The 14,772-nt window shown below is 46.8% G+C and overlaps 1 protein-coding gene across 1 annotated transcript in view; it reads left to right on the top strand.

The window, feature by feature from the left end:
• The first annotated feature begins 2,942 nt into the window (after positions 1–2,942).
• Positions 2,943–14,772, top strand: part of RUNDC3A (RUN domain containing 3A) — a 103,557-nt gene continuing 91,727 nt past the window's right edge. The window contains exon 1 of the mRNA XM_078645184.1: positions 2,943–3,157. Within this exon, the coding sequence (XP_078501310.1) occupies positions 3,051–3,157 (107 nt within the window). The 5' untranslated portion in view covers positions 2,943–3,050. The remainder of the gene's footprint in view (positions 3,158–14,772) is intronic.

The raw sequence follows: 14,772 nt of genomic DNA, 5'->3' as shown, positions 1-14,772 counted from the left end.
TCAGTGCATCCCTGAGGCCCATGAGAAGCCACACAGAGCAGCAGCAGCAGGATCCCCAGCTCTGTCCCAGCTTCTTTTAGGGATGTGCTTCCAGTCCTATCAAGAAGCTGAAAGAGGGATTGATGTGGGTCTTTCCCTTTTCAAGCCTGCCCTTTCTGCCCTGGCTGGTCACTCATTGGGAATCATGGCTTGAAGGTTCCACTGCCCAGCGCTACATTCCTGCTCTGTTGGAAAGGAAGCAAGGTAAGTAAGAAAAGGCTTCTTCTCTGTTCATGCATGTATGTGTTTGTGAGTGATTGGAAGTGAATAGGATTGAGTGAAAGTGGGTTTGTGAGTGTGCAAATCAGAGTGAAAGTGGGTGAGAATCAGTCTTTGGGTGGTTATAAATAAGTGAATGTGTTTACGAAGGAGGGACTGAGTGCGTTAGAAGGAGTACATTATTGGAGATTGTGAGAGGGAGAGGAAGTGGGTCAGGGGTGTCACTATCAGTGGTGCAGCAGGTGCCGTTGCACCAGGGCCCAGAGTTAGTGAGTGTCTACAAGTCTGTTTTCAGGTGAGAATGAGAACCAGTGAGTAACAGTGAGCGGGCTTGAGCATGACAGAGAAAGAGTAAGTGAGAGAATGTGAGATAGATAGAGTAAGTGAGAGGAAGAGAGTAAATTTGAAAGCCAGTGAGTATGAGTGAGGCAAATTTTGAAATACATTGGGTGAACTCCTGGCAGGTATTACATCCCACCCCTCTCAAAGGGCACAAGCTGCCACTGTCGGCAGGTGGGATTCACCCCTAATGTAACTACCGGGAGGACGAAGACGAGGTATGAGAATGTCATTATTTTTTTCCATCTAGAGTCTTGGAATATGAAGGGAAACAGGCTCCTTGGAGCACTAAGAGGTCTTTCTGGGTTCTAAGCAGTACATTATTTGATCTCTAGTGCATGAAATGCATCAGAATACTCTGGCCCGGTTCCAGGTGCCACTGAAAGAACGTGCAGGCAAGAGGCCAGTTCACAACTGGTTCCGCTGGTGAATCCCAAGTCCTAATTAGTCTGCAGATGGCGCCTCTTGGTGGTTGCATGTCTGAGATGGGACACACTGTGAGTGGTGAACATGTGGGCACCCCGAAGCCCATGAGGGCAGCTACGGGCTGGCTCGGGCGGAGGTTCAGTGAGGAGAACGCCTCCGGGTCCCATCGGGTCCATGAGTCGCTGCATCAAGCGCAACCCTTCAACTGGAGGATACATGGGCCTCAGCGCCTCGTGAAATGCAAAGCCATTCATCGCCTCATCATGGGTAGTACGTACTATATGCACTTCAGTTCGATTCCGTGTGTGTCATATATTGTTGCATCCTTTGGGAAGATTTAAAAATCCGTGCAACGCCTCCAGCCAGGCTTCTTTGGCACATCTGGCCAGGCTTCCGTGGCTGACAGAAATGCTTAGGCCCAGGGCTAAGAAGCGCGTACTTGGAGTGTCTGGCGGAGGACCTTGCATCTAAGAGAGGGCACTGGGTGTGTGAGAGGGCGGGGCTGAGAAGCTGAAGGGCCACAGAGCCACCGGGCGAATACCTGAGCAAAGCCTAGCTGTATATGTCTCTAGACTGGCTAGATCTGACTAGGACTAGCCGCTCTATTCAATGCGGATGGTATGTAAGTTCAAGTGGGTATCTGAGGAGGGTGAGGTGGTATGTGGGAGGGTGCATCGGAGCGGGTTTATGTTTCTTGTTCCAGTGGCAGCGGGTCATATGGGCTGTGATGAGAGGGAGAGACAGATTGTGACTGTGTAGGCAGCTTCTCCTTGGGTTTGCCCCTGGTGTAGTCTTAGAATGCATACTAATGTCACGAGTCTATGCATATAGAGCTATGCAGAGTGCCTAAACGTTACACTATGTTCTGCTCTCTTACATAACGTTATGCTATATACTGTGGTAGGTGGTGCTGTGTTTAAATTGCTGTTGTGTTATTAGTCATCAGACTAGGCATAGCTTATGCTGTGCTGTATTCTGTTCTAAGGTATGCCATATGCTATCTTTACACATTCTTTGATATGTATTGTCTTAGAGTATACCACTTCGAGCTGTCCTTCTGCAGTTTCTAAGCACTGGAAAGAACAGACGCGGTTGTTATAGAATGCAATGGTATTCAGTGTAACAACATCTGAAAGGCTAAAGGCTGAGCTGGCCTTGTTGCGATGCACACTTGTTGCACGCAGATGACAACAGTCGTCAGCAGCTAGTCTGAATCATCTTGCCAGCTTGTCATGTGTTCGACTGTCTATACTAATTATATCGCATGTTATGCTATTTATACAACCAGCATACTACACAGGGCTTCGGAGCACGTGATCATATGATTATCACAAAAGATTCATGTATGGTGGCACAGCGGTGGTGGGTTCAACTTGAGTGGGGGTTGAGGTCGGAGGGGATATAAGGGGCCCTGAACATCCTAATAACCATCAGAGGGAGGGAAGCCCTTTCTAGTTACAACAATAGATTCAGTGTGAACTGCAAACTGATTTGCTGTTGAATGCGCCCACCAGCTTTGTCTGGTGACATAAGCAGGCTCCCTGGTACTCTCTGTTCTGAGGTACCAGTGAACGGCGCAGGAGGGGGGCTCACAGGAGGCGTTCTCAGTTCCCATGACTCCTAGGGGCTGAATCATGGCAGCGCCTGCCGTGTGCTCAGCTTTTTATGGGAAGAAGGTGACCTCATCGAGCGGGTCTCCTCCTTGTTCTGCTCCACCAGCCAGGGCTGCGAGGCGGCGGTGACGTCACGGCAGAGGGCGGGCCGCTCCCTGCCTGCCTGAGATCCAGGAACAGCATCAGCAGCATCAGGACCGGGGCCAGCTTCAGCACCAGGACCAGCTCCCGGCCTCCGCATCCTCCCAGCGCTGCCCGGCTTCGAGGCACCAGCAGCGCCATCTCCCCCGAGAGGCGGAGCCCCAGCGCTTCGAGGCTCTGGGCGCTGCCCAGAGGAGCCCGACGGCGGTGCTGGACCCGGCCAGGAGGGAGCTCTGGTTCCTGGGTCTCCCCGCCAGACTCTCCGTGCTCTGGATGGAATCGAGCTGTATCCAGTCCGCCATGGCTCTGGGACTCTCGTCCAAGAAGGCTTCGTCCAGGAACATCGGCGTGGAGAGGAAGAACCTGCTCACCGTGTGCAGGTCAGGCCGGGGTCTCATCACGCCGGGGCGGGGGTGGCATGGATGGCCGCGGGGGTAGAGGGATGCATGGAAGGAAAGAGACGAAAGGTGGCTGGGCGGAGGCAAGAGGAATGGGTGGCCGGATCCACCCTCCAGGCTACATCTTATTAGTAGATTAGATGCACGCATACATTATACAGTATACATTAGAATAATGTATTTGCCATGAGAGCACACAACTCAAGAGCCCTTTATGGACGGATCTCACATCAGAATTAAAGACGGAATATCTTGCTTGGGGGAAATATATTCAACAAGCAACGCCCATTGTGTTTGCTATAGGAATTTCAACCAATCGCTTCGAAACTGCACCCCCCAAAAAAAAAGCAGGTCTTCAAATGTTAAATGCCCATCCATCCATTCGCCCGCCTGTCTATTCATGTATGCGCCTACATATCGTCATGAAATAGAATACGTAGGATTCGTCTAAGGGACAATATTTGGTTCCTTAACATAACAGATATGATTGTGTGTAAAGGTTGTTGGACTCGTCTCCAAAGTACCCGTATGTCCCTCTTTGATATGGCTGCATCTGTGAGTGCGGTTTGCACTTCCAAAATGCGAAAGTCAAACGAGAGGCGTGAGAAGGAAACACAGTGAAGATGCGTTGGAGTGGGAGGGGGCGAGGGGGTGGGGTGGACGCGGGGGTAGACGAATGTTTATATGATGGGGGCGGTGGGAGTCGTGCTTCAATTTTTAAATCCAGTTCGCACAATCATAGTACTGAACCCAAGAAACCGGCTGGTGAAATTGGCTTCGAGTTCCGAGGGAAAGAGGTTCCTCCCATGTTTTTCCATTTTCCAACCAACCAGGGACGTAGAGTGAAGCATGTAGCAGATTCTGCTGCTGCCTCCGAGGCTACGCTTCACTAACCCGGACACAGGCAGGAAGTGATGTCAGAGTAGGACAGGCCCCGGCAGGACGTGCTCGTTTCCATGGCAACAACCTTTCTATGACAAGGAAGGGCACCGGGGTCGTCTCCCAGGATTTGGGTTGGAAGCCACCATCCCTATTTGAGGCTCCAAATACCGTCGGTTTAACAGCTAGAAAACAAAGAGAGAGAGGCAGGCCCCCTAAACCGCCTCCCCGGAATTACCACCAGTGATACATAGATAATGACCGTGGGAAAAGTAGACTGGGAAATACCACGTCATGGCTCGAGAAAGAAGAGCCTCTAAAATACCACTTACTAGCTCCAGAAAGAGGCTCTTAGACTAAGTGCTATTGACATCTCCTCGAACCCAGACCCCGACCCTGATATGCTATTCGAAGCTTTCTCCAGATCCGAACGCAGACAGGTGTTCTTTCTGTCCCGAACAAATGTTTATAGAAATTAAAACACAATATATGCCAGTGTTAAAAACGCACTTTTATTAAGCCTAGTTTCGACCTTTGCATACAAAATTTAAAAAGTCTCCAGAAAAAAAGCCTATTATATACATTTACTTGTTAAAGATTCAAGATACAGGTGAATGGAACTGGGGTTAGATATTATGTTTAATGTGAGTGATGTTAGTGTAACTAGCAGTATGAGAAAATACACAAGGACAAGCCATAGGCGTAAAAAGCATGTTTCAGTCCTAACAGACTTTTGGCTTGTGTGGCGCCGAATGATAAATATCTCTATAGTAGCTCTTTCGACGAAGGGCACTTGTCGCCTAGTTAGCTTGCCTATGTTGAAATATCACAGTACATTTGCTTCCTTTACCTGGCACAGATGCTCACATTTGCCTACCCACTGTCAGAACCCATTTCAGAGGGCATGCAGGGGCTACTGGGCCCATCCGTGGTGACTGAGGGCTTTTACTCCTGATGTCCCAGGGCCCGACCTACTATGGATCCTGAGCAACTGGGCCAAGTACCCCTTCTGCACTTGACTGTCAGTGTAGCTGTGGTCGAGCAAGCCTACCTCCCTTGAGGGGAGTGTGGATACATGTCAGTGAACACGACTCATAAAGCACACAGTAATGACAATACATCAATGACAAGTCAATTACTTATTTTTATATTAAAAATAAGTTTTTATTTCTAACTCTACACATTCAAAATAGTAATACGACATTCATAAACAATAACACAATCCCTTTGAAGTCAGGGCTTTAGTGTTTCTCTGGCATGTCCATGTCCCACCTGCTCCTCGTAACAAGTTATGGGAGTTTCCCTATTCACTGTTGGCCACCTCCAGAGAATTACTCAAGTAGTAGGCCTTACTCAAGCGTTCACTCCGATTCTTAGGAAGTAGTCAAAAGTGTCTGTGGTGCCCTGTAGGCCCATATCAAGTCTTACTTGCTTCCGCAGCAAGGAAATGTTCAGCATCTCAGCGGGTGCCCCAACCATGGCACTCACATTGCTCCAGTCCTGCTCGATTAAGGTGGGCTGCACGCGGGAGGCGCAGCTAGACAATGCAGGCCCGGGATCTCCCAGAGCTTGTGCGGCCAGCTCCAGCAGTGATCAGAGGTGCTTCAGCGCTTCCCCCTCCAAGGTTAGTTTAGCGCGCCCCACCAGGAGGAGGAAGTTGATCCTGGCGCTCCTTATTTGGTCCCAGTGGCGTTGAGGCACTCACAGCTTCCTCTTCTCACTATTCGGCGATTCAGGGGCAATTTCCGTGATGCTTGATTTTGACCCACAGGTCGCATTTCAGTTCACAGGCAGCAGCCCAAACTCTGAAAGTTAATTATTACCGCCAACACCCCTCCTGGCATACAGGGATGCGTCAGTACCTCAGACAAGGTGTCGGCCCTTCCTGCATCGCCGTTCACACTATGGTGGCCCCTCCTGGCAAACGGGATCGCCTCTAGGCTCGGCAATGGTCTAAGTACTTGTTGGCAGTGTTCACTTCCATGGCAGCCCCTCCTGGGATGCGTGGTTGCTGCAATGATGCATTACAGGCTTCACGCTGCCAACATGCCAGTCTACTCACAGCTATCTTCGAAACAGCCCTCTCCTGACATACAGGGGTCGATGACGTCTTTCTGCACATGAGCAATGACCTGTTCGATGCAGCAGCCATCTCCTCACACCTCGCAAGATCATCTTCTCGACAGTGCTCCCCATTGGACCTCAGTCCCTCCCACTCTATATCTTCTTCCTCACAAGGCATACTGGTTTTGGCACGAAGGCAGGTGTTCGTGCTCCAGGCTCCAGAACAAGTGATCTTGGTTTCCCTGGGTAATGTCCCCTCACCCAAAAGGTAGACTAGCAGGCCTTGGCCCCCAGTACTGGTCACAGGCAGAAGTCTTACAGAGCTTCCCCCCTGACAGTTCGTCTGGATGCTTGGAAGAAGATCATTTTTGGGGTCTTAACTTCGCCTTCTCATAGTCCATTTCCAGGCACCAAATGTGATTTAGGGTCTGGGTCTTTGAAGATTTAGGTTTGGGTTACATATCTTTTGAAGTACATCCTTCCCTTCTCTCCCTTCCTCTTGAAAGGATGTCTGTCACAGGAGAGACTCCAAAGCTGATAGTCCCACAGCACAGGCCATGGTAGTGACTGGCATTTACACCTGGATAAAAAGTCAGTAGGTGCGGTGCACAGCTGATTATGGTTATGCTTTTAAGTGTTTTTGAAAGTTAATCATATATGGGCGCTCCTGCAGGTAGCGTAACCGTCCATTTACGCTGGTTAACAATCGTCAAATAGGTGTGTTCATATAATATGTGCACATCCCTGCGTTGGGCTCTCCACTGGGGTTTGTTTCATGCCTTGGTTAGCGTTCCTTTTTTCGCTTGCAACATCACCCCTAGCTATTCTCCTAAGATGGCCGACACATTTGGCTGTAAGTCCTTTTTTACTGTTATCGGCGCGTAGATACGCCGCACATTGACCATTCACCCAAGATGGCCGAATAACTTCCCTTAGTCCGCTTTCAATGTCATCAAAGCGTCATCGCGTTAAATAGGTTCTCAGCTTTTGAACGCTGAGTTAAACTTCTGTAACCCAACCCCGATCGGATGGATGAAAACCGAACTCGTCCCGAACCTTCAATCATCTCAGTAAGTCGGGTTCTCCCGCTCGTTAAGGTTATGAACCTATTTCAACAGCACGGCAACTGTTGGGATTTAAGCTGATTCTGACTTTGGTTTCATTTACAGTTTCATCGAACCACCTGAACTCCAAGACCATGTGAGCCGCGTTTTTCATTTTTTCAGTTAAGCGTTAGGCATTCCCCAGCCCTCCACCCCACGCATGCACCGGCGTTAGATGAAAAGGCACTTCACTCTTTGGGCGAGCACTTTTTTGTACTGATATTATTTAAACAAAGGCAAAATCGCACACCATGAATGAGAATGACTTGTCAAACATCAGGCACTTTGGTTTAAATGTCACGGAATTTGTGAAATGTTGGATATATTCATTTATTTTGCATGTAATTCGTTATGATGATGGGCTATATAGCAAATTATTATTGTTTTGAATTCTAGGGCTCCTTGAGAAAGGGCGACTCTTGCCCGAAATGCATCGGAGCTACATTTTTTGGAAATCACTATATTGTTGAAAATGAGATATCAATAAATGAATTGAACAAACGACGTTAACATTGAATGAACAATAAACAAACACCCTTCAAAGCATAGCGGAGTCTGTCTTTCATGACGAACCCAAGTGGAGAGCCCAACGCAGGGATGTGCACATATTATATGAACACACCTATTTGACGATTTACACCTGGATGCCAGTCACAGTGATTTGTGCATCAAAAGATTAATCCCTGGCACCCAGCCCTACTCTTTATGATTCCCTTTTCAGCCACATCTCCTTCCTGACATGTGTCTAGGCCCCTTCCTTGTGATCTCTCAATGGATCAAAGAGCACCCGTTGAAGTGTACCACCCCGCTCACAGGAATGCAGCAGTACACAAATCTGTCTGTGAGAGATTCCTCTACTCCTTATGCCTTCGCCAGGCATGGTCTACACAAAATGGAACCGAGAGTCGTCTATGTAATTTACCATTACAGGCACACTTGCACTCAGTGCACATACACAACACTATCACACTGTCCAGTACTTTTACCATCATGTATTGTGCCCTCAACAACACACATACATTCAGCACACACATGCAATCTGTGCACTGTTCAGGAACGTAGCCTGTGTGTATTGTGCCATGGCATGCCACTTGGAAATACACACACTGCCAGCACACATATTCACCATACGCGTGCTGCACAACAGTTCACCCTTTATGTAGTACACATTGTGCATGCACAATTCCATCTATCACATGCTTTCACAACACATGCACTGCACATCACTACATCTCTCATGTAATGTATCCCTCGAAGGTATACATACACCCAGTACACACCTTCACTATGCATGCACTGCACAGCACTGCTCTATTCCTGTAATGTACCCTTCCCAGGCACGCATACATCCAGCACAGAGTCACCACTCCTGTGCAGCATTTTACATCTAACTGATGTAGGCCAAAGGTGAGTTTAGCACACAGCAGCAGAACTTTAAGCAGGTGAGTGAGCCTGTTGGCACAACTCCAAACACACATGTTAAAAAATACCAGTTCACTCCTACTGATCACTACACGGTATGCTTCCGCCACCGTGCTCATGCTGCTTAACTCTTGGCGAATGCAGTAGCCATAAACCACAATGAGGGTAGCGCTTTGGGTGCCACTCCCAGTCATCAAGACCCCAATTCTTGAGACAGACCTATGTCATGGCGCACACGCAGGATCCTTGTTTGCCTATGACAACAAAAACCAGCATTAGAGATTCAGACAAAAGTACAGTTGAGCACTCAGGACAGGGCTACACGTCCATTACCATGCAGATGTCTTTTCCTTCCCAACACCCAACTATGCAAAACTCCTCTAAGCCTTCACCTTTCATCCAAGTTTTAAAACTCATTTGAGTATCAGAAAAGGGATAGAAAAATTATATTTGGTGATTGTCCGCACATTTCTAGAGAGTCTGAGGTCTCCTTTTTATTAGATCCTCTGTTTTCTGTTCCTTCATTTTGTGTGTGCCAAGGTAGCTGGTAAGTCTGTAAAAACATTGAGATAGAGCTTGTGTAAGTCATACTTTTAGGTTGAGCCGCTGTCTGGTTGCAAAAGACCAATTTATAGCGTACTAGATTTTACCGTGAGTTTAAACCCTACCAATAGCTTACCATTGGATTGTTTCATTGTCACTCTTATTTGCTTGCTTTTTATACGATGGCTCAAATTATCCTTCTTGTCTTTGTCCCTCCCTTGGAGCATAGCTTATTTAGTTGTCTCCATCCACTGCTCAGTTATAGGAAACTACTATTTTCTTTTTTTGCTTTAGTAATCCAACTCATCGAAAGTGGATGATTTTTCCCGCTGTCTCCTTCGTGTGCTTCCCACACTCCTGCAGCCCTATTTGTTTTTTGAATGGTGATTTTTTGCAAAAAATCATTTTTTTAACCACTCTAAGTGGCGTTTGCCACCTTGGATCGTCATATACAAACGTAAAGCAAAGGGCCCCTGCACACGTTCTGATGTATGTGCATGTCAGTGCAATGTCTTTTTGTATTTTTGTTATTTTTTTTCTCGTGACAGTGCTGCCCAGCAATCATATGCTGTACATCACGGCCAAAGGAAATTGGCAAAGCCAGTAGATCCTTAAGCTGAGACCTATTGACTTTACCAATGCATGTTTGGCATGAAGTTCCTCTTTTACTTCGGCTGCTGCCTCTATCTCTCTTTCAAGACTTGACTCAAATATTTGCAACCTTGAGTGACATGGCAACTGCAACATTACTTAACAGGAATGGTGTCATTGGCTTGCTGTGTCTTTTCAGGTTTTTACGTAAAATGGTTTCCTCACATCTCGGTACCATTGCAGACGAACAAATATACGACCTTTCCCTGCCCTAAACTGTAGTTACATTGGTTCATGTGTGCACCTACCATTTACTTTCTCAACTCTTTAAGTGGAGGAATTCAAATCTTGCCTAGCAATACCAACTTCTTTCTTCTTGCTTTTTATTTCCAATGTGTGTGATTGCCCCTGTGGAGACAGTATGGATATTGCTTATGGTAGACGTGTTAGTGTGTTTGTTTTATCGTCCCAGGCTTTTCCTAACAAACCACTAGAGTTTGTTTCACATACTTTCATTGTAAAGAGGCTTTGCTCTTTTTTTTGTGGTATGGAAGGGCGCTTTTCGGATTGTCCAGTTAATACATTACTTCTAGATCGCCCTTTTGTGCAAACTTTCGGGGATGCCCAAAACCAAATCGCGCCAGCATTCACCCTCTAGTTCATTTGTTTCTACTCTGCTACCTTTGGCTGTCAAAACATCTCAGTTTTGCAGCTTGGCAGTTCTGGGATTATAATGCTGTAGGCAGCGTTTGGAAGAGTTCTTGGAGCCATTTGGGGAGAAAAGATTCTCCAAATTATCTAACAACGCCGTCATACTGAAGGTTATGGTCAAGTAGTGAGGACCCCACACTGCCATTCCGTAGAGCATTGTGCTTTCCACCAGCTCTTAGGACCTGATGGATGGAAGTCCGAGTCCTTAACACACACAGGTTTGGGAAGCTTGACCTGCCCTGAGATTCTCTTGGTGGCTTCCACTGGGTTGATATTCCAACTCCCAGGTAGGGAAAGCTCTTAACATATTTCAATGGCCGCCGCTCCAGTTAGAATGATTTGTCTTCTCTTTTTCAGGGCAATTGGATAGCCCTAAACCATCATTTTTGTCTTATTCATATTTCGATTTTGTTTTCTTCGCAAGAGTTTTTTGTTAACTGCTTGAGATATTGTAGAGCGTTACCTGTGAAGACATTGTTGATGGGTTTTTCCAATCGTTCTGTCATTTCATTTATGTAGTTCTCTATGGGACAGGTGTGCTCTCTAATCGGAACAGATCAACCAGAATTGTTCAGGTCAAAGTAAAACTGAATTGGATTCGAGCAACAGCTATTACCTACAGTGTGATGCAGGAGCGGCCCGTGCAGGTAAGGATGGTAGGGAGGTTGGAGGGGGATTCGACAGATGACCACAAGGGAAAATTAAAGAAATAAATAATTTCCCCTCTTCTGTTGGGAAAAAAAAACACCCGGCCCCACTGGCCCACCGCTCTTACCTGCACGGGCCGCTGCTGGTGTGATGAAGCCACAACCCCCTGGTAGCTGGCACTAATTAAACAAGAATTGGCAAAGGCAGTAGGTTTCACGTTTGCGAACTATTGGCTTTGCAAATACCTTTTAGCCATGCTGTACACCATCAGTAGGATCCTGTGCAGCATGGCGTGAAGCTTTAAAAAAAATGTGAAGGTGCAGCCACTCAGTTGTGTCATTTTGTGGGTTCACGGTGGCTCTTTTAGGCAGGCAGGCATGCCTAGAAAATTATGCAGGCACCATTTTTTCTATTTACCAATTTGAGATGAATAAAAAATAAAATAAAAGCGCTTTTAAGGAAGATTGGCTGGCTGCAATGTTCTGCCTGGTTCTCCACAAAAACAAAATTAAAAATTAAAAAAGGACCCCGGCTGGGGGGAGAAGGCTCCAATAGGGAGCAGGTGGACGGTAGTGGGGAGCAGTTCTTGAGTGAGAAGCATTCAAGCGAGTCCACAAGAAACAGTGGGTACATGTTCTCGTTGCTTCTGTTGCTCCTAACCTGCCCAGGCATACACAAGTAAATGAGTTCCTACTCTGTAAATTGGGGTATACGACAGCATTATGTTTCAAGGTTTCCCACGCTGAAGTACCCGTCTTAGATAAGGATCTGTTCTAGGCAGTACTGGTAAACCCTCTTATTGTCTAACCTGGAACAATGCTCTTAATTAGAAACCTTGTGGACAAGAAAGTTCAAGTGGGACAAAACATTATAGTGGTCTTTGCTTAGGCCTTCTTTAAGGTACTTTTCCTAAATATGCAGCACAATTTCTGGTGAACGATTTGCAGTTGTCTGCAGGAGGGCGAAGGCTGCGATATGCTGCTTCTTAAAAGCTTGTGTACACCGAACACTCAAGGAAAAGAAGCATTCTCTCCCCCTTTACAGAAAATCCAAAATCAAGCTCCTTATCCTAAAGTGGTATGAAGATACTATAGATGTCTACGTGAGGTATTTCTTAGTTTAAAGGATGTCAAGTGGGGTCAGGAGCCACTGAGCTTTGGAGAAGGCTATTGAAGCTGAACACCATGGCCTTCCTGACACCTTTCAACTGCTGAATTCCTTTCTGCTTGCACTGTTGCTTGGCCATAGTATGGACTCAATGCTGTTGGCCATCTGGAATGGTGTAATGATGGCAATAGCTGAAGGTTGCCTGACTTTGCTAACGATGCTTGCCCTTCCAGGTGTCTTTAAGGCAGTAGACCTTCCCGCCCTCCTCCATTGTCTGGAACCATCTCGAGGTGGTTTGCCTCCTTCCCAGCGACCTGGATCAAGGCATAACGTTTTACTCTCTCATCTCAAACATTTAGTCTGGACTGTGTGATCCAATAGGGTTTTCCGCGACACCATGAATACTTAATGTTTACATGAAAGTAACAAGGGTCCGAGCTGTACCAATGGAGTTCTACCCGCAAGATATAATCAAACTAACTTTAAGGCAGTCCCTCCTACAGCGACCTCAGAGAGCCAATGAAGGAAAAGGTCATGGTTGAAGGGGCCTGCTTTGTACACTTGAGATAATGCGTGTCTGTTCTGACGCCTTGTGGCTTTCTTTACGTTTTTGCATAATCTTGCTCCATTGCTATTGACCGGATGCATACACCTGTGAAGGCTTTGTTCTTCTATGTCTTAATGAGTTTGCTTGTTTTCAAAATATCAATAAACAGAATAAACAAAAAAAACAGAGGTGCTCTAACGAGGCCATACCTGGCTTTGTTGTGAGGTGAATGGAGACTTCTTGGAGATTCTGGTTTGGAAGTTGGCTTATTTGATGACAGCTTTAATATGGTTGATATCAAAGCGTTGGTATCTAACCAGCTTGATTCCTCCCCTTGTGTCCACTAGTGTTGGCGCTTTTCTGAGAGCGCTCTCATTGAGAGAGATGTGTGTGAGATGTAAATGTCAAATAATGGGGCTACTTGAGGTCAGGCTTAAAACGCATGTGTTGACTGGTGGCAATGCTGCTGCACTGGGACAGCAGGAGAAGGAGAAGGGTCAACATTTAGATGAATGACCGGAGCTGCTTTCAGCACTTCAGCCTCTCTTAGAAAGCGGTAATGCTGATGGTCAGGATTGATGTGCAGTAGCAGAGCCCCCTCTGGGCCGCGGTACTCAGAAAGTGCCAACTGAAGTCTGCTCTAGAGTGCATTTCCAATGCTGCATCTAGGCCCAGCATGTCAGGGCATTGGGGTAGCTGTGAGTATGTGCCATTGTTGGAATACACAAAATGTTAGATTAGAGTTTTGGCTGGGATAAGCCCCCATCAATGCTGTTATGGTTCAGGCTTGTGAGAGGGGGGCCTGCACAGGAAGTACAGCAGTCTATGAGCCCTCTGCCACCCACTGGATAGTGAGGCATACTGATGAGCTGTTCTTGAATAATGCAGAGCTGGTTCTTTGCAGTACCACTCAGAGCACAGATGTTATCTCTTAAGCAGGCTTCCGCTAGTTACAAACAATGTGATGGAGGCCTTTGGAGCAGGGTAAAGGGGTAGCTACCTATCCCTTTCTCACGCTCATCGGACAAGTGTGGCTTTGTGGCATCCTAACTGTCCTCAGCGATTACATGAGGATCTATAGGCAGGGCCACTTGAATAATGTGTCAAAGGAGGACCAAATTATGCAGCATGGTTGACTAAATTATGCAGCATGCAGGTAAATATGAAGCATAATGCTGCACGTCTTGTAATAGCATTAGTACATTGTTGTGTCATTTTCACACCTTGACACTGTTTGGGCAAAAGTTTCACCTCTTTAGTACCAGTTTACCAACCAAATAAATCAATAAGCAATAGAAAGGTAACTGGCCAACCTTTGCAAAGGGCCTTCCTCTGTGCTGCAACATGTGCATTTTTAGTATCTTTTGAATGTGTGAGCTGGATTCAAACATTTGTTGTTAAAAACTGCAGACTGTGCAGCAGATGATGGTTTATGTCGCAAATTCAGCAAATCCATAAGTATGCAAAAATGCCACAGCTGCCGAATCGCATAATTCCAGGGGCCCAGCTCTTATCTCTGCTTGGAGAGGTGCCTGGTTGTAGCATGTCGTATGTGGGAAGAGATTGGTGTGATTTATGAGGTCCCGGCACATGGGCTGGTTGTGTTGCGGCACGCTGCATGCCACTGTTTATCGAGGGCTAGAGTAGGCGTCATGCGGTATTTATTATTGGGATCTGGTCACATGATAGGTGTGCTACTCCCTTATTGTTAGTAGTGATGGTTCAACCCAATGGAATCAACAGCATCACAGTATGCGGGTCAAATTTGTATTTGATGTATGACCCTAAAGTGTTGATGGTGCATCCGAGAGGAGTTAGTGCTTCCTGGGAACCAGGAGTTACGGCTCCCTGGGAAGTGAGTCGTGGGTTATGGGTTATGCTGTGGAATTAATATAGTTAGATTTAGGAAGATGAGGCGCAGCAGAGGAGAAGTTCAAAGGAAAAAATTACAAAGTGGCGATGAGGGAAGGTGGGCTGTCTCA

Source organism: Lissotriton helveticus, chromosome 5_1 (assembly GCF_964261635.1).
Source record: "Lissotriton helveticus chromosome 5_1, aLisHel1.1, whole genome shotgun sequence".
In the NCBI taxonomy this organism is placed as follows: Eukaryota; Metazoa; Chordata; class Amphibia; order Caudata; family Salamandridae; genus Lissotriton; species Lissotriton helveticus.
Note: the sequence above shows the minus strand (reverse complement) of the source record. Positions and strands in the feature narration are given on the sequence as shown.